This window comes from Cucurbita pepo, chromosome LG01 (assembly GCF_002806865.2).
Source record: "Cucurbita pepo subsp. pepo cultivar mu-cu-16 chromosome LG01, ASM280686v2, whole genome shotgun sequence".
Classification (NCBI taxonomy): domain Eukaryota; kingdom Viridiplantae; phylum Streptophyta; class Magnoliopsida; order Cucurbitales; family Cucurbitaceae; genus Cucurbita; species Cucurbita pepo.
In genome coordinates this window covers 5,018,105-5,037,357 of record NC_036638.1, presented here as the reverse complement: position 1 = coordinate 5,037,357, position 19,253 = coordinate 5,018,105, and the positions used below count along the sequence as shown (strand labels likewise).

Genomic DNA, 19,253 nt, shown 5'->3' with positions numbered 1-19,253 from the left:
GAAAGCAAATCTTCAGGAACAAATGTTCATCACGCAGTGGTAGATTTCAAAGGCAGCATCTACAGGGTCATGCCCCTTCCCATTCCAATCCCAAGCCCAATCTTTTATTCCAACCCCCAAAATCCTTTCAATCTCTGCAAGATCTACAACTTCTCTTCTTCACTCTCTGCTCCGTGGAGCCGCCGGAGCGTTCTGGAACGAAGGTGATCCACCCATGGAGTCCATTCTGGCGCGAGCGCTCGAGTACACTCTTAAGTACTGGTTGAAATCTTTCTCTCGAGACCAGTTCAAATTGCAGGGCCGGACCGCGCAGCTCTCCAATTTGGGTGAGTTCTCCCTAACTCGTTTGCTAATTTCTTCAATTTCACTAGTTACTAACTACAGCGTTCATTGGGTTTTTTTATTTTATTTTATTTTTTTATTTTCTACTTTTGAATTTTGTTAGATATCAATGGAGACGCTTTGCATTCCAGTATGGGGTTACCGCCGGCGCTAAATGTCACGACGGCGAGGGTTGGAAAGTTGGAGATTATGGTAGGTGGCTAAATGCTTAGAATTCCCCCTTCCTTGCCCTAGATGATGGGTGACTACTGTTTGGCGGCTAAGAGGAATTAGAAATGTGATTTATCGATTATTCTTCTTTGATGTTGAACTATGTGAAGTATAAAATTATAGTTTAATGATGCATGTCAGTTAGTTTTTAGTTCCCGGATTTATAGCAGTGGAGAGGAAAAGGAGATTTCGGCTGGTCTTTGCAGCAGTCTATGTTTTGCATACTCCGATTGTTTCCCTAAATGAGTTATCTTCCTGTGATCCTGTAGTTACCTTCGCTGAGTAATGTACAAGTGGAGCCAGTCGTTGTGCAAATAGATAGATTGGATTTAGTTTTAGAGGAGAATCCAGATGCAGATGTGGGTAGAAGCACGAGTAGGTAATTCAACTGCCTCTCTTCGTCTCTATGCCCCTCCCCCAGCTCCTCGCATCTTACCATTTTCTGAGTTTTATGTATTAACCTTCGAAGGATGCATTTTCTTATTACATTTAGTTAGAACTGAGGCTCTGCTTTCCAACTTGCAGTAATCAGACTTCCAACCCCGTGAAGGGTGGCGGTTATGGATTTGCCGATAAGGTAAGACACTCTTGTCAGATTAAAATGCTAAAGTTATCTTAGATCTATGTAATTGTTGACTAACTGCAAATGATTTGCTTGATTCATTCTCATTTTAACGAAATTTGTGGGCTGTGTATAAGAAGTTGACTTTAGATATGGGCAAATTTCACCGCATTACATGCAATCTTCTGAAACTAGATCAGTATTGGGCCTGTGGTTTTTTATTTATGAATCAGTGGACTTTTTCCGCCTGTCAGTCTGTTTCTATGTTCTTCCTCTGATTTTAGTTTCCACAATGATATGGTATCTTCATTACGTTTCTATTGGGTAAGCAGCAACAAAGAAGATCATTTACTTGCTCAATAATATTTGTTCTTTTATCCAATAAAACAAAAGGATGTTAGTCCTGCAAATTTTTTAGTTTTTGATGCCAATAGTTCCACCATCTCCCTCTTTTTCATTTACATTCCACGTTCATATACATCAATATTGTTGAGCTGTTCATATACATTAATATTGTTGAGCTGTTCATATATAATAGATTGCAGATGGAATGACATTAGAGGTTCGTACGGTCAATCTGCTACTTGAAACTGGTGGTGGATCACGACATCAAGGAGGAGCAACCTGGTGAGTTCTTGCTTATTCGCTGTTTAGTTTCTCTTTGTCTCTTCTTTCACTCTCATCTTCCCTGCCCTCTCTTTTTATTAAAGATACGATAGCTTGTGAACTTTCACATATATGGTTTCTATTCAGTGTATCTACATACAGTGTAAAAGATGAGCGTCCAGAAAATTAATTTATCAGCTATAGTTCAATCTATGATTTATGACTTCAATGAAGAGAATATTGTATTTTAAATTATTTGTTTTCTCCTTTGTTGCTGTTATTTTATTTATTTATTTTCCCGATACAACACAGAATATATCATTATGGGAAAATATGTAAAAGTAAAGNTTTTTTTTTTTTTTTTTTTTTTTTTTTTTTTTTTTTTTTTTTTTTTGCTATAGGATCATTGAAGTAATATATGTTATAGTATTAAAGCCAAAATTTAGGTGTAACTCTTGCTAAATCCGGCATAAATGATTAATCCAAGAGGAGATGTAGGTGTCCACCCAAGAGCAGAAGGCCCAAAGGAAAAGGTCGTTGGATATTTGAAAAAGAAGTTCCACGCATCATTATTAGTGAGAGTACGGCTTTGTAAACAGAATTTTGAGAGGAGGGGAGGGGGGAGGGGGGTGGAAGAAGCTTTTAGAATGACTTCCAATTGATTACCTAGAAAAAGGAACGATGGAAAGATTCCTTAGAGAGAGAGAGAGTCGAGGTTCAGTAGTCCCAACAAACCTAATGAGAAGATACGGAAGTCAGTTTAGTCCCCCACTAAAATGAACTAGATCGAGATATCTTGAATTTTGAACTTGAACCTCAAAGTGGAGGAGGAGATTATTGAATTTGAAAGGTGGATGTAATGACCTGGCTACTAAGACAAAGACTAAACAGTTACTACATGCATGTCATGACCCATGTTTTCTTCTTTTTTACCACTTGGTGAAATATTTATCTAAGAAAGTTAAACTTTGTTTAAAACCTTTTATTGGGAATTCTGAGGAAAGCTTCAAAATCATGAAAACGTAACTTTATCATAAATAAGAGGCTTCAAACATCCAACAAAAATTGAGTCGTCTTTACAAAAGTAAATATACTCCTTGAGAGGAGACATGCAAAACAAAACATGATCTAAAGATGCGGAAGCTACAATCCATCCCTCTACCCCATGGCTTTGTAACTAGCAACATCAACTGCATTGAATGCCTCTGTTTTTACCGAAAAAAAAAAAATTTTGGAAAAGAAGAGAAAACAGAAACATAAGGATAACACTTACACGCAGGAAAAAATGCATTCCAATTAAGATAAATGTCCAGAAAGAAATGATTATAAAAAATTTTAGAGGGTAAACACCTTTAAACGAGTTGAATCAAGGTGACTGAACCAGAGGACGCTGGAGTTCTGAAAAATCCTCTGGTTTCTTTCCGTCCATAATTTTGATAGCAAAGCTTTGATAACATTGGTCCATAAGATTTTAGTGTTTGATGCCAAGGATGGTGTGATTAAAATAGATGTAATGTGGTCCTTGAAATGTTGGAGAAGACACAATGGGGTATGTAATGTTGTCCTTGAAATGTTGGAGAAGACACAATGGGATTGAAAAAAGGATAAAATCTTGAACCAAAAAGCCTGAGAATAAGAACATTAAAAAATATATGGTTCAAAGAATCCCCAGCGAGGTTGCATAAGACACAAACTGATGGCATAAGACAATGGGAAGAGAGCTTCCTTTGTAAAATCTCTGGAGTTTATTTTATGATTAAAGTACGAAGGAAGCTTTTGACCGAGGACACAAAGAATGACTTACCTTTTTAGGTTCAAGAGTCAAAATATGTAACCTGATTTTGAAGAAGGATCTGGTCTTTGGTTGTCAACTTCCAAGTTCCCAAATTGCAGTTTAAAGAGCTGAGGCTAATGACCTTACTCGAACAGGATTTTTTTTATAAGTTGTTCAACTACGTCCTTGTGTTTTAAAGATGACAGTTTAAAGAGCTGAGGCTGTGGTATGCATGTGACTATTAGCAGCACATTGAGGATTGGAGGTGTCGGCCAATTTTCACTTATTTATCCACACACCTTTTAGAATCTAATCCTCTCACATGACCACACCTAAAGAAAGGAAATTGGAAAAATGATGCCATACACTGACCACAAAATACTATGCCTGCCTACTGCTTGTGTCATGCAATTAAATGAAAACCCAGAGTTAGTAATATAGTCCACAAAGCTTTCACTTAATGTTCATGTTTTTTAGCTTCAAATCTGCTGACCATTGTGTTACTTCTTAGCTCTCATGTTATTTACCGTTTTTTTCTTCCCTCCTTTCTGTAGGGCCTCACCCTTGGCATCTATCACTATACGCAACCTTTTGCTGTACACTACAAATGAAAATTGGCAGGTAGATTATTGACATCTGGTGTGACTGATATTTTTAGTCACAGTACATATTTTCTAACAAATTTTCCACCGTAGGTGGTCAATCTTAAGGAAGCCCGTGATTTCTCTGCAAATAAGAAATTTATATATGTATTCAAGGTAATTCTAGCTTCCCTGATTGGTTTATTTGGCTTTAATTTTTTATTATTTGAGAAAGAAACTACATTTTCATCAAACGTATGAAAAGGTACAAAAGAATGTCTCTAGTTTGTGTTGATAAAAAAAATCAGAATAATGCTAATTTTAGGTGTACACTTTACCCTTTTTTTGTAATTACTTTTAATAGCTAATTACAACCATGCAATGTTATGGAAGTCTAAAAGTGGCCTTTAAATTTCTTCTCTGAAGGAAGCAAAGAGTAAGTCTTGAGGAACTATGAGGTAGAACCTTTTAGATAAAAAGCGTTGATGAGAATCATGTATAGATTACGTACTCATAAACAACAATATTACATAAAAGTTCANAAAAAAAAAAAAAAAAAAAAAAAAAAAAAAAAAAAAAAAAAAAATTACGTCCATTCCCAACATCATCATTATTCACACTTGAATCTACCTACTTTTAGTTTTTGGTTTCATTTCTCTAACCTTTATGGTAAATTGTTAATGAGCTAAATTACCAACTTTTAGTGTATGCATTAAGCCTGCATTAAGCAGATGAGTGAATTCTAATACTTTTTAAGAATATGACAAATTGGTACATTCATTCTAGTAATTTCACAATGTATATGAACTCAAAGCCTCAATGTATTCTTTTGGAAATGTAAGACTCATCTATAAGACATGTTAGCTTCTTATTATCCAAAGAAGCCGTAAAACGAAGGCTACAGATGAAAGTTTCACTCTAAAGTGAGCCTAAAGAAGCCTCAAACACCTGTTAAAACACTGGTTCATCATTTGTATGGAATGTGTGTTTGATTGTTGGCCTGGTCTCTCTGTGCATGTTTTGTTTAGTGACTCATACAGTTAAATTCTTCTTGATACTAGAAACTTGAATGGGAATCTTTGTCAATTGATCTTCTGCCTCATCCGGATATGTTCGCTGATGCTAATTTGGCTCGTGCTCAAGAGGGAGCTAATGGCAGGGATGATGATGGTGCTAAACGTGTTTTTTTTGGTGGAGAGCGATTTATTGAAGGGATATCTGGTGAAGCTAATGTAATACAAATTTGATGTTTCATTTTGATTCTTGATGAACTTGTCTTTATGGTGCAAATCTTGGAGAACAGCATAAAGAGTGATGAGGGTTTTGTGTTGCTGATGCACTTTATTTTATAAACATGAACAGATAACATTGCAAAGGACCGAACTAAACAGTCCACTGGGTCTTGAGGTGAATTTACATATTACAGAAGCTGTGTGCCCAGCCTTAAGTGAACCAGGTTATTAAATTGTATGGTTTTAGATCAGTTGTTCACCATGTGAACAAGCTGTTGTATGATGGTGATCTATTATCATGCTGATGGGATGTATTTATGGCATCAACAGGACTTCGTGCCTTTCTTCGCTTTTTGACAGGGTTATATGTTTGTTTAAATAGAGGAGATGTGGATCCAAAAGCTCAGCAGGTTTTAGTTTACTCTACTCTTCTGACTGTACTTTTCAATTTGAAATGGGAAAGTCTCACACGTCTCTCTCTCTTTCTTGTTTTCATTGGCAGAGGTCAACAGAAGCAGCCGGACGTTCTTTAGTTTCTATTATTGTAGACCATATATTTTTGTGTGTGAAAGACCCTGGTTCGTACTTTCATCCTTAAAACTAACTTCTTCCTCTTTGGATTACATGATCTTCAATATTATATTCAGTGTAGATAGGATTATGTTCTATTTATTAAAAGGACTGAATCCATTGGGTCAGTGCTGACCAATCCAATAGTTTCCTTGTTCTGAACATTAGTTACGAGAAGTTAAGTTTTGAAACCTTAAGTCAACTCTTTAGTATGTTCAAGATAGATATTCTCTTTCTTAATATGAAACCATGTTTGACGAGCGGATGAATATGTAGAGTAGGGGTGAAAAGCCTCGATCCAAGCAATGTAATTTTCCAAATAGGAAGATGTTGAGAGGTCATAATGATTTACTGGTTTGAAAAATTTGGCCAAAGACACCACAAAAAAAGCAATATGATTCTACCCGCATGACAGAGTTAATACTCTGGATCAGATTCTTAGAAGGTTGCCTTGGTAGGACTGCAATGGTTGTATTCTTTGTAGGGAAGCAGTTGAAGATGTTGACCATCTTTTGTGAACTTATGATCTCGCTTGGTCAGCTTGGAATCTTGTTTTTTTTTTTTTTTTCAGTCCTTTGATCTTAGCTTGACCCATCCTAGAGATTGTAGCTCCATGTTAGAGGAATTTGTGCTATTCTATTATGCCTTTGGGGTGAGATTAACTCTTAGAGTTTTTAGAGGGGTTGAGAGGTCTTGTTAGGTGATTTTTGCAATTACCTTTTAGACCTGATTTTTCTTGATTGTATTCATTTTTCTAATTAAGTTTGCCTCCTTTTGAGGGTTGGTTTTTCGGTATGCTTCTTGTATTCATTACCTTTTTCTCCACGAAAGTAGGATTTCTCATTAAATAAAAGATTATACAAAATAGAGAATGATTCTTCTTTTTCCAGAAGAAACAAATTTTTTTTGTTGTTGTTTCTCTCTAACCAAAATGCCCACAAAAAGGTTTTGATGAAGTTAATCACAAAGTTTTAGCTACGGATCTTAAAGAATGCCCTCCATAGGTAAAAAAAAAAAAAAAAAAAAAAAAGAAGGAAACATTTGGTGTTGGCAGGAAAAGCAATGAACCAATTGAAGCAAGCCTGCCAAGCCTGCCAATATTGAGAGGCTGTGGGCAGCTGATAAAAAGGCGTTCTTGATTTTTTTTATTGCTTAGTTTGCACCTAGTATACACCAGCTAGAGGAGGCATTCTACTTAGGATTCCATTAATGAAAATAAAAAGGGACTGGGGGGATGAAAAATATCCAGGTAAGAAATTTTATTCCAAAGGGGAAAGGGAGGGCAAATGGTAGGAGAGAGGGAAAGAGAGGGATTGGGGGGATGAAAAAGAGAGGAAAGAGAAAGGAGGAGAGAATAAATAAAAATTTTGGTTCTATTTTTTGCCACATCAAGATTGAAAAGCATTATTCATATTAATTATTCCCTCATTAGCATACAAAAATAATAAAAAAAAAATGGCATGTCATCTTTCTGTACTGATAGCTAAGATTTTGAAACTATTTTTGGAAGCTCATGGATGAAAAAGGTATTTGTTGTAAAAGAAAAAGAAGAAAAAAAAGTGCTTATTCGAGGAAAATGATTGGATTTCATGATAGTTTGGTTGATTTGGCTTGTTGATATTTAACTTGATTAGTTTCTGAACGTTATAGCAAGTTCATAATTGTTTAGTAGGAGCACCGATAACTCGTTATTTTTTACTTTGTTTTTCATTTCAATTTCTTATAACCCAATGCTTTACTTGCAGAGTTCCAGCTCGAATTTTTGATGCAGTCATTATTCTTTTCTCGGGTAATGTTCCATACTCTTGCTGCTTTTAATTGCAATTATTTTTCTAACTTGGCTTGGTGGGGATTAGGAAGCACGGGCACTCTTTTTTATATTGTCCAAGTCGGACAAGTGTAAGACATAGATGTGTTCGAGCATGTTTCATACTTGTGTTTGATGCATGCAGAAAGTATCCTATGTTATTTTTATTTTTTAAATTTCAGATACATTAAGGACACAAATGGGACATGTCTGGTTCCGGACGCATGGATGAGAAAATAATAAAAAAAACATTTAACCCAGCCTATTACTATGCCCATTTCCCAACCCCATCACTTATCTTATTATGTTTAGAACTAAAGTTTAATTCAACCCTAAGAAACCCATCTGGAAGTTGGAAAGAAATTGTGATGGGTGGTCTACGCTACTCATTACTATGCTACTTCCTTTTTTTATTTTTTCTTTTTTAAGTAACACAACGTGCTTGATCTATTTGGAAGTATTAAATATATCAAAATATACACGTATTCTTTTAAGAAAGGTATCGCAACATGTTTGTCTTTTTTAGAAATTGATGTGTCGTCGAATCGGTGCCCCGACCCTTGTGCTTCAGTGGGTGCAGGCTTCTATCCGCCCTTTTGTATTCCCCTTTGTTAATAAAATTTCATCGCTAAAGAAAAGAGTAATATTTTGTAGAAGACCTTAAAGTCCTGATGTTAATTAACAATTTCTTCTTTAAACACCACCACCACCACCACTTTTGTCATGTCGTGAATTAATCTTATAGCTTTTGTAGTCCATTTTTCTTTTAATGATTTAATGACTATCTAAATTGCTCATTAGGATACATTCACTTCCATCTCTCTTTCTCTTTCTTTCTCTCATTCCTCAATGTGGTTGCTTTTTATTGCAGGCTAGTGTTAGCGATGGACAAAATGACAATAACTTGACGAGAGTCATGATTGGTGGACTTTTCTTGAGGTAGTTCAATTTTTCATTTATATTGATTATCGATTTTTATATTCTTGACAACAGTTTGTTGAATACAGTTGTAGCTGGTTATTTTTAATTTAACTAATTGATAATGTTCAGTGTTGAGGGGTACTAGTAATGTGCTATTTGACCTAAAATTGATCTTGTCTGTATGTATGGAGTTGATTCTTCTTTTTGGATATTTATTTTCTTAGGGATACTTTTTCACGCCCTCCATGCACGTTAGTACAACCAGCAATGCAGGCTGTTACAGATGACTTTTTACATGTTCCAGAATTTGGTAACGTCTGGCAGGCCTTTTGTATAATTTCAAGAAATCATTCTTGGTTCTTTAGCTTTATATGCATTTATTACTTGAGATTTGAAATTTCTTTTGTCAAATGCTAATGATGATGACTTCTTTGCTGGACAGCTAAAAACTTCTGCCCACCAATATATCCCTTCAAGGACAAGCAGTGGGAATTAAGTGGAAGTGTTCCTTTATTGTGCCTTCACTCTGTGCAGGTCAAACCTTCTCCAGTCCCCCCATCTTTTGCTACCCAAACAGTCATCCACTGCCAACCTCTCACAGTATGTAAAATATTCTTAAAATGAATATTCTAGTTACTTAAACATATTTGAAACCATTATTTTCCTTGTTTTTTTCTTTGGCACTTTTCCAGATTCATCTTCAGGAAAAATCATGTTTGAGGATATCATCTTTCCTAGCTGATGGAATAGTTGTGAATCCTGGTTCTGTTTTGCCAGATTTCTCCATAAATTCTATTTTACTTTCACTTAAGGAGCTAGATGTTACTGTTCCAATAGACGTGGCAAAATCTACTAATTATCATAGCAGCTGGGTTGGTACCTCTCAAAGCTCTTTTGATGGAGCTCGTCTTCATATTAAGAATATGCAATTTTCTGAGTCACCTTCTCTAAAGCTTAGACTTCTGAACTTGGAAAAAGATCCTGCTTGCTTCCTTCTCTGGGAAGGTCAACCAATTGATGCTAGCCAGAAAAAATGGGCCACTGGCGTGTCTCAGATTAGTTTATCATTAGAAACATACAAGAAAGTGATTGGATCCAAGAGTTCTGATGCTATTTTAGCCTCGTTGAGATGTGTGGAGCTGACAGACGTTTCCATTGAAGTAGCTATGGCAACTGCAGATGGAAAAATATTAACAGTTCTTCCTCCTCCTGGGGGTTTTGTGAGAGTTGGGGTTTCCTGTCAACAGTATCTATCTAACACGTCAGTCGATCAATTATTTTTTGTTCTAGATCTTTATGCATACTTTGGTAGAGTTACTGAAAAGATAGCCCTTGTTGGAAAGAAAAATCGACCAAAAGAAAGTAGGAGTAACTTATTGGCTGGAAAGCTTGTGGATAAGGTTCCAAGTGATACTGCTGTTAGTTTATTGGTCAAGAACATTCAACTTAGATTTCTGGAGTCTTCTTCCACAATTGTTGGGGAACTGCCTCTTGTTCAATTTATTGGCAATGATATGTTCATCAAAGTTGCTCACAGAACGCTTGGTGGTGCTGTTGCTATTTCATCCACTGTAAGGTGGGATAATGTTGAAGTGGATTGTGTAGACACCGAAGGAAATATTGCATATGACAATGGAACCGTTTCAACATCAATTGAAAATGATTCTTTTGTAAATGGGAATGGATTATCTCAACTAAGAGCAATTCTTTGGGTACATAACAAAGGGGATAGATTTACAACACCGTTTCTCGATGTTAGCATAGTGCATGTGATTCCTTTAAATGAGCGAGACATGGAGTGCCATAGTTTGAATGTGTCAGCTTGTGTTGCTGGAGTGCGCCTAAGTGGAGGAATGAACTATGCTGAAGCGTTGCTGCATCGATTTGGAATTCTTGGCCCTGATGGTGGCCCAGGAAAGGGTCTGATGAAAGGTCTGGAGAATCTTCGGGCAGGGCCACTTGCAAAACTTTTCAAAACTTCACCACTTATTGCGGGCAGTTTAGAAGGTACAGGAAATTAAAATATGCTGCTCTTTTAGATATATATAGTTTCGTGCACACTAATTACATTATTAGACTTTAAGAATGCATGTTATCTTCTATTCTCATCACAGAAGTTTTTTTGTCATCTGTCTCCCTTAGATTCTTTAGAAACAAAATTTACAATCCTCAAGTTTCAATTTTTGATGTGGAATTTCAGGAGATGGGAAAGAAAGTACTGTATTGCAATTAGGAAAGCCAGATGATGTGGACGTTTCCATAGAACTCAAAAATTGGTTATTTGCGCTTGAAGGTGAACAAGAAATGTCAGAAAGGTGGTGGTTTTATAATTCTAATAATGCAGGCAGAGAAGAGAGGTGTTGGCACACTTCTTTCCAGAGCTTCCGAGTGAAAGCACATAGTAGACCGAAGGAACCACTAAATGGCAAAGGAAGATCATGTGGAGCTCAACAGTATCCCGTGGAGTTGGTGATAGTAAGCACCCTCTTCCCCCCAAAACGAATAATTAAATAGTAAATAGATAAATTAACGGACTAATTAACAAATTGCAATCCTTTTCCCCGGTGGTTCTGATTTTAGTGAACCGTTCTTTTTTGGTCATTCTCCATGTTTGTGGTTTAAGTCACATATCAAACGCATGAGCTTGAAATGTTCGAGTGAAATTCAGGTCAGCGTCGAGGGACTGCAAACATTGAAGCCTCAGATTCAAAAGAACACCCATCATACTGTTTCTCTCCTCAATGGGGTGAATGAAACGGTTGAGCCGCTTGGAGGGATAAATCTTGAAGCTCGCTTGGTGGTATCTGAGGATAACGTTGATGATGAGATGGCCAACTGGATTATGGAAAACTTGAAGTTCTCTGTCAAGCATCCGGTATTTGGCAATCAATTTTCCTGATGTTGAACATAATCCGTTTAGTTTAGGAATGTTTTGACACAATGTTATTCCATGATAGATTGAGGCTGTTGTTACAAAGAACGAACTGCAACATCTTGCCTTACTATTCAAGTCAGAAGTTGATTCGATGGGTCGAATTGCTGCTGGAGTTCTTCGGCTACTAAAGCTGGAGAGTTCTATTGGTCTAACCACCTTGGATCAGCTAAATAACCTTGGTATGTCAATTTGCAAAGTGATGAGTCTTAACGCCATGATTTCTAGGCTTTTTAAAAGTTCTCTGTTTCTGTTGCAATCAAAGGCTATTAACCAAACGCCATGATTTCTAGGCTTTTTAAAAGTTCTCTGTTTCTGTTGCAATCAAAGGCTATTAACCATACGATTCCTTGATTCCCTGTGCTTCATTTCGTTTGATTTTTTTAAACTTATTAGGAGAGTATCCACTAAGGTAACACATTAGTTACGTTTCAAATTTCAATACTGACACTTAGACTCCAATCTGGTTTTGTGCACATCAACTACTCCTTCTAGAGTTCTTTTGAGGTCTAAACGAACATTTACTAGTTGATGCTTAACTGCAGGAAGTGAAAGCATTGATAAGATCTTCACCCCAGAAAAGCTTAGCAGCAGGGGAAGTAGTGCAGCCAGTTTTGGATTCTCCCCATCGACATATTTGATTGGGGAAAGCCCACGACCAACCATAGAATCTACAGTGACATCTCTGGAGCAGGCTGTTCTCGATTCCCAATCTAAATGCACCTCTCTCATGACTGAACTCAGCAGTTCAGATTCGTTGCTACATGTTGCAACTATTAAGCAACTCTACGAGAAACTTGATAGCATGCAAACATTACTGTCGAGATTGAGGAATCAAATCTGATTTGCATCTGCTGTTGTCTCATTTTGCCATTGCTCACGCAATTAGAGGTCCCTTGGGCCAAGGTTGTTATTCCTACTTTCAGGTGCAAGCTACCAGGAAGTGACCAATATTTGGCAACTCCTGGAACCTGCAGTGGCCCTGCTCATCTCCCCTCAAACTCACAGGTCAATTCAAGAATTGTGTATTTCAAGATAAAAAAAAAGAGGTCATTTCCCAATCATATATAGTTCACCATTCTTTCGCCCGCATATATACATATATAGATATATATAAATATATAGAAATGCAAGTTGAGTGTATGTAGTATAGCTCCGAAGAAGTGAACCTTTCATTTTTGTAGACTTGAATTCTTCGTGGAAATATGATAAGTTTTGTACATGATTTTACTGTGAAAGATATATATGATGCTCCATTTGGTAGAAAATTAGATGCTTCATTTGTTTAATGATTTTGGCTTCCATACTAAAATTTTGTTTGTAACATTGTATTGTCCGTTGGTTGAATGACTAGTTGGTGTCCTAGATGCTTGTTTTCAACGGGTTGTGCAAAATTTGGGATTTGTTCATACAATTCATTACCTACTTATATGTATCCTCTTGGTTTCACTACATAAAATCCTTCTAATTGGCTTTAAGACCAAGTTTTCTTTTCATTTGACTTGTGGTTCAAGGGATTTGGATTCTATTTAGCTTCCTCTAATAATTATTATGGTTTTCAATTAGCAATCTCGAAACTAATCTCCTATTTTGATGTTAGAAATATTTAATGGCGACTGTATCTCTGATTTATTGACGATCAAGTATAGTAAGGTCACTGATTTATTGACGATCAAGTATAGTAAGGTCACTGATTTATTGACGATCAAGTATAGTAAGGTCAGACTATTCTCTTAATTTAATTAGTAAAGATAAACTAATTTTAATATTTACGATTATAAGAATAAATCTTGGAACTAACATAAAAGCATATGTACATATTTTAATAGAGTCATGTCTACTCTTGAACTGAAAAGATTTAAAATATACTTTTCTAATTTATCTAATTCCTATGTCATTATATTATTTTTCTAAGTTACGTGTAAATATGCTTTCATGGCATTAAATTTAGTTGACCTGTATGATATAATCATTTATTATTACAATAAACAACTTGTCACGTCACTATAGTAGGAAAAGAAAAGGGTAAGTGAAAATGTCTAAAATGCCCATGCAATTCTGATTTCAACCATGGGGATGAAGGGTGTTTTGGTAATTAAGTATAAACAAGTACAAATGTAAACACCAGAAAATCAATACCCGACTGTTTCTATAAATTGATAACCAAGTCCGCTCAACCGCTGCCACGGGTTGCCGTAATTCTACGACGGACGACGGAGTAGAATATGGACTGCCGCCGTATTAGTCAATGGTAGTGATTATAAGAGATTTGCTCTTTAAGCTCGCCTCTTCCTTGGCATCGGATCGGAGCTGCTGTTCTCGTTCCGATCACTCTCCTTCTGCCTAGAGGCTCGACAGGAGCGGTTTAGTGTCCGATGAAATTCCTTCCCGAGTTCGTTTCTTGCTGCGTGCCGGTTAGCGTGTCGCGCATGGAGAATCCGGAAGCGACGGAGGCTCCGGGAGCCGAGGAGATAAGATCTCTGGCTCCGATCACCACCAGAATACAACGGCGTAGAAGACGAGGCGCGCTGTATACTTCGGCGGCTAAAATGGCCGGCGATTGGACGCCGTCGCTAGGAGCGATCTCGGAGGATAATGTAGTTCTGGTAGTGATGGAGAGAAAGAAGAGCGAGGATCGGACGGCGGAATCAGAGCGATCCGTGAAGAGGAAGAGCGGATCTCGAAATGGAAAGGCAAGAGGAGTTCACGGACGTAACAACAGCAACGATTTTAGGTACGTACGTTTGTCAGTTCGTGAATCTTCCGTATCATTATCGAAATCGTAACGATCTGTGAAATGAAAACGACGTCTGGAAAGAATCTTTTTGTTATTTTATTTTTTATTTTTTATTTTTTCCTCTCTCTCTCTCTCAGGCGAAGTCCGGCGGCCATACCGGTGGTGATTCCGGCGTTTTCTCCAACTCCGTTCTTATTCTGATGCAATTCTGCTTCGATTATCCGATCACTCAGGCTTGTGTAATATTAGTGCATATTTGCATAACTCAATTGCATCGTAATAATGATTTGTATAATCAATAAAAAATTGAATAGAGAAAGGTGAGGTTGAGGAGGAAACTTATCCCTGGAATTGTAGCTTGTTGGTTCAACTGCCCTCTGCAATTTTAAATCTTCCCATTTCTACATGATCGATGCTTTGTTCTCTTTTGTTCTTAGATTCAACTTAGGGCAACAATAATCTGTTTATTTATTGATTGATTGAGTGAATATTCCTACCCAATTGTTGGAGAAAGATCAACTTGGTTCTTGAAGTTTGATTTCTAATAAATTATATATAAATTTTGTATAATAAAGAGATTGAAAGCGTAATTGAAGAAAAGGGTTTGAATAATTTATTAGAATTAAAAAAGAGCTTAGAAATGTGACATAAAGAAGAAAAAGGAGGCATGGGGTAATGGAAATCTATAGGGGAAAAAATTCACGTATTTGGTTAAGAGTCACATCATCATTCACAAGCTTCCATTTTATATGGCTCTCATTTCTACCATCCTTCTTCAACCTTTTGGCTAAACATATTGCTCAAATTATTCAAACAAAACAAGCACATTAGTAATATATGGAATGCAGAAGAAGTTGATCCACGTCTGTATTGAAACTTAGTCGGAAGCTTGATGTACTTGATAGCAACGAGATTTGATGTTTTATTTCTTCTAAATATGTTATGTAGATTCGAGAAGTCATTAGGTAATCTTGGGATGAGATGAAAATTTCAGAATAAATATTTGTTATATTGATTGGAGTTGTAATTGTAATGATCTGCGCATCATGTTTTCCTTTTATTGATTAGAGTTGAGAATTAATGTTGAATTTGAGATCGTTCACTCCGGGAGAAAGAGCTCCCTGAGAAAACTTTGTTTATTTTTTTCTTTATTTTAATTACTTAAAAAAACTTGATGAAGCAATATGAAGTATTGCAAGACTCAAAATCAAATAGTGGATACTTTTATAAAAACATTGAAGTTTGACTTATTTGGTAACTTAGTTCAAAGTTCCTCAAATCTAGATTCAAGGAGGATGTCATAATTAATCGTGACACATTTTGGATACATTGTATAACAACTCAAGCTCATTGCTACCAAATATTATCTGCTTTGGCCTGTTATAATATCGTCGTCAGCCTCACGATTTTAAAACACGTTTACTGTAGAGAGGGTCTAACCCTATTCCAATTAGCACCTCACGTCGATGACTGACTTTGATACCATACCATTTGTAACAACTCAAACTCATCATAGTAGATATTATTCACTTTGGTCCATATTTTAAAAATGGTGAGGCAGAGAAGATTACGTAATAAGCTATTAATGGTAGGCTTAGAAAATTTTGGATTTGTTGTCAAATTTGACAAATTGGGCTGTTCATTTGTGTAAACAACCCTGGAAGGATTCGGGCTTCTTCTTCTATGCAGCAAGGAAGGCCAAGCCTTTAAAACGGCCCATATTTGTTGTGCGGTCAACACCGTATGAAATCTCCCTAGGCTAAAATTCCCGCGGTTAGGGCATTTTGTTTTAGGATTCTTTTACAGACCCTTCTCCCATGGATTCCACTTCCTCTCCCAAAGCTAGAAAGAAGTCCAAGAAACCATCGCCTGAAGTCAAGTTCCACTTAGACCTCACTAACTGTTCGAGGAAGAAGGACTTGCTTTCGGCCATAACTCTCTACGACTCTGCCGTTTCGGAGAAATTCAAATTCAATCAGCAGCACTTCAATACTCTACTATACCTCTGCTCTACGGAGATCTCTGACCCGTTGTTGAAAGAATCCGCAGTAAGTTTTGGGTTTCGTGTATATAATCACTTACAATCCGTCGGTGTTATTCCTAATGAGGCTACAATCACTGCCGTCGCAAGACTTGCTGCGGCCAAAGGGGACGGTGATTGTGCATTTGAATTGGTGAAAAACATTGATAAATATAAAGTCACACCCAGGTTGCGCACATATGACCCGGCATTGCTTTATTTCTGTGAGAATTTGGAAGTGGAAAAGGCTTATGAGGTGGAACAACACATGGATTCCGCTGAGGTGGTGTTAGAGGAACCTCAAATTTCTGCTCTATTGAAAGCGAGTTCTGAGAGAGGGAAAGGGGATAGAGTATATGAGTATTTGCACAAACTGAGACTTTCTGTGAAGTGTGTTAGTGAATCCACTGCAAAGGCTATTGAGGATTGGTTTTGTAGTGAGAATGCCTCTGATGTTGGCGAACTGAGTTTGGATGTGGGTCTGATCAGAGAGGCCGTATTAGGTAATGGAGGGGGATGGCACGGAAAGGGGTGGATTGGGAAGGGAAATTGGACAGTGAAAAGAACAAATGTTGATTCCAGTGGCAAATGCTGCTGTTGTGCGGAGCAATTAGCTTCTGTTGATATTAGTTGTGCTGAGACGGAAAGCTTTGCTCAGTCTTTGGCTGCACTCGCCATTGAAAGGGAAACTCAAACGAATTTTAGAAGCTTTCAGGTTTGCCAACTTCTACATGTCTATTGTATGTTTGTAAAGATCTTGTATTTATTGTTTTCCCCATAATAGTATGTGTTTTTTAGGTTGTCTTGGTGGGTTACTTTTTGAAGTTCTCTGAAGCCCTGCTCTAAAATTATTTGCTTTTGAAGAATATATATATATGCAATTATGATATCTTTGACAGCTTTCTTTATCATTGTTTCTTTTTTGCCTGAATATATTACTTTGTTTTGCTTAAGGAATGGTTAGAACTACATAATGATTGTGATGCTATTATCGATGGAGCGAATATTGGACTCTACCAACAGAATTTTGCAGATTCTGGATTTAATCTTCCTCAGGTTGTAAAATATATTTTGCTCCTTTGTTTATTTTAAATTAGGCAATCTCTTGAACTTTCCATCATATTTCTTGGCTAGCATTTTCTCTAAGAAACATTATTAATTATGCAGTTGTTCTCCTGATTTCAATAAAGCAGGTTGAGGCCGTTGTTAATGAATTATGTAAGATGAGTGGAGGGAAATGGCCATTAATTTTCTGGCACAATAAACGGACCAGGGCTCTATTGGATAATTCTTCTCAAAGAAGGCTTGTTGAGGAGTGGATAAACAATGATGTTCTTTATACAACGCCTGTTGGTTCAAATGATGATTGGTATGCCCTTGACTAATAATTCGAAATCTCCTCCATGATATTTGTTCATTGTTTAAGATGTAAAATTTTGGATTCGACACATTTTTGTTTACTTAGCCTGGTAAATCACATTTATTTTGATTCATCCAAGCTGTTGCTCATATTTTTTTTTTACCATACATAATATAGGTATTGGCTTTATGCTGCTGTGAAATTGAAGTGCTTGCTTGTCACAAATGACGAAATGCGAGATCATATTTTTGAACTTTTGAAAAACGACTTATTTCTCAGGTGGAAGGAGAAACATCAAGTATGTGATATCTAGATAAACCTGGCTCTGCAGATAGTTTAATTACATGTCGAAATTTGTATGTTCTCATGCATTGTTGTATCATGTTTTTTTATAGATTCGTTACACGTTTGTTAAAGGTCAACTGAGATTTGAAATGCCACCACTTTACTCTGTTGTAATCCAGGTATCTTCTGTTTCCCCATTTTGTCCCTTTATTATATAATTTGCACATGTTTTTACTCGTTTTGAGCTTTTAATTTTAGCTGAAATTGTTAGAAACAATGAAAAACAGAGTGGGAGTGGCTAGCTGGTTGAGAATTTTTTGTTTCTTTGAACAGAAAAGCTATAGAAAATATGTTCGGATTACTACCTAAGAGTTATTTTCCTTCAGTCTTTTTTATCACGAGTAGTTTGTTTTGAACAACTGGATTGGAAGTTCTTCAAAATTATAAGTTTGTGAGCAAATAAGGATCTCCTTATTCATATTAACCTTAAATCTTTAGACTTCCAATCAGAGTTCTAAGACATGGTTCTTGTAATGACTATAATGTTGGGTTTCCTAGGCGCACCCAATCAACTCTGAGAAATACTTATTGTAGAACATATTGTCATCCATCATTAAAACGATTAACAAATGCTTAATTATCAATGAATCTTTATTTTTCAAAAGCGTGTTCTCCAAAACTGGAGACAAAAAATGGCGACTTTATGAAATGACCCCTTAATTATCTCAAATTTTGTTTCAGGAATCAGAAACAGGATCCTGGCATATTCCAATCGCAGGCAATGATTCTGAATCAGAACGAACTTGGTTGTGTGTTACCAGGCCGGGTGCTTCTGCAGCCTCCAGTAAACTGGTGAATGTTGAAACTTCTGAAAACATTGAGGCTCGAGGGTCATGTGCACCAATGAGTGTATCCAGTTATAGTGATGCAGCCATAGCACGCAAAAGAAAAGAGAGGCCCTCGTAGCTGCATATCATTGCCTGAGAGAGTCTTTAAAAAAATCCTAACTTGCTTGTCTCTGCGTATGACAGCCACCAATGGTAGCCGGGTCCTTTACAGAACAAACCAGCAATGGTCTTCTGTAGGTTTTCTGGATTCTGCAGATAGCATGGCTGATGATTCTTTTGTCCTCAATTTTTGATCTGCTTAAATTAGTGTGTTGGTTTAGCTGGACGACGACAATGTTGTAACTTATCTTGTTGAGTCACTTTCTTTTAATATTATTTTTTTCGGCGCAGATATATCTATTAGACTGTCTGTCTTGAACTTAAAGAATTGGACAAAAAGAAGTACAAGCTCTCGTAGACATAAGTT

At 36.7% G+C, this 19,253-nt stretch overlaps 3 protein-coding genes across 3 annotated transcripts; all 3 read left to right on the top strand.

The window, feature by feature from the left end:
* LOC111797765 lies at nucleotides 1-12,759 on the top strand. The gene is made up of 20 exons (XM_023680872.1): nucleotides 1-326; nucleotides 446-534; nucleotides 822-931; nucleotides 1,078-1,129; nucleotides 1,653-1,741; nucleotides 4,049-4,115; nucleotides 4,190-4,252; nucleotides 5,137-5,307; nucleotides 5,438-5,531; nucleotides 5,638-5,717; nucleotides 5,810-5,885; nucleotides 7,623-7,666; nucleotides 8,556-8,623; nucleotides 8,830-8,915; nucleotides 9,048-9,205; nucleotides 9,298-10,612; nucleotides 10,806-11,080; nucleotides 11,274-11,480; nucleotides 11,563-11,719; nucleotides 12,083-12,759. The coding sequence occupies exons 1-20, from the start codon at nucleotides 215-217 to the stop codon at nucleotides 12,379-12,381; spliced, it is 3,612 nt and encodes a 1,203-aa protein (XP_023536640.1). The 5' UTR covers nucleotides 1-214; the 3' UTR covers nucleotides 12,382-12,759.
* A 929-nt stretch (nucleotides 12,760-13,688) lies between these two features.
* Nucleotides 13,689-14,680, top strand: LOC111789638. The gene is made up of 2 exons (XM_023670276.1): nucleotides 13,689-14,271; nucleotides 14,412-14,680. The coding sequence occupies exons 1-2, from the start codon at nucleotides 13,913-13,915 to the stop codon at nucleotides 14,473-14,475; spliced, it is 423 nt and encodes a 140-aa protein (XP_023526044.1). The 5' UTR covers nucleotides 13,689-13,912; the 3' UTR covers nucleotides 14,476-14,680.
* A 1,348-nt stretch (nucleotides 14,681-16,028) lies between these two features.
* LOC111805883 (proteinaceous RNase P 2) lies at nucleotides 16,029-19,245 on the top strand. Its single transcript, XM_023691203.1, has 6 exons — nucleotides 16,029-17,009; nucleotides 17,249-17,350; nucleotides 17,488-17,663; nucleotides 17,832-17,952; nucleotides 18,050-18,118; nucleotides 18,681-19,245. The coding sequence occupies exons 1-6, from the start codon at nucleotides 16,092-16,094 to the stop codon at nucleotides 18,903-18,905; spliced, it is 1,611 nt and encodes a 536-aa protein (XP_023546971.1). The 5' UTR covers nucleotides 16,029-16,091; the 3' UTR covers nucleotides 18,906-19,245.
* The last annotated feature ends 8 nt before the right edge of the window (nucleotides 19,246-19,253 follow it).

Excerpts from the sequence above, each read along its gene's own strand:
- LOC111797765 (XM_023680872.1), top strand. The coding sequence starts at position 215 with ATGGAGTCCATTCTGGCGCGAGCGCTCGAGTACACTCTTAAGTACTGG. Across the intron at positions 10,613-10,805 it reads TATTGCGGGCAGTTTAGAAG|GAGATGGGAAAGAAAGTACT; the intron begins GTACAGGAAATT and ends GTGGAATTTCAG. Across the intron at positions 11,081-11,273 it reads ATCCCGTGGAGTTGGTGATA|GTCAGCGTCGAGGGACTGCA; the intron begins GTAAGCACCCTC and ends AGTGAAATTCAG.
- LOC111789638 (XM_023670276.1), top strand. The coding sequence starts at position 13,913 with ATGAAATTCCTTCCCGAGTTCGTTTCTTGCTGCGTGCCGGTTAGCGTG. Across the intron at positions 14,272-14,411 it reads AACAACAGCAACGATTTTAG|GCGAAGTCCGGCGGCCATAC; the intron begins GTACGTACGTTT and ends TCTCTCTCTCAG.
- LOC111805883 (XM_023691203.1), top strand. The coding sequence starts at position 16,092 with ATGGATTCCACTTCCTCTCCCAAAGCTAGAAAGAAGTCCAAGAAACCA. Across the intron at positions 17,664-17,831 it reads GTTGGTTCAAATGATGATTG|GTATTGGCTTTATGCTGCTG; the intron begins GTATGCCCTTGA and ends TACATAATATAG. Across the intron at positions 18,119-18,680 it reads TTTACTCTGTTGTAATCCAG|GAATCAGAAACAGGATCCTG; the intron begins GTATCTTCTGTT and ends ATTTTGTTTCAG.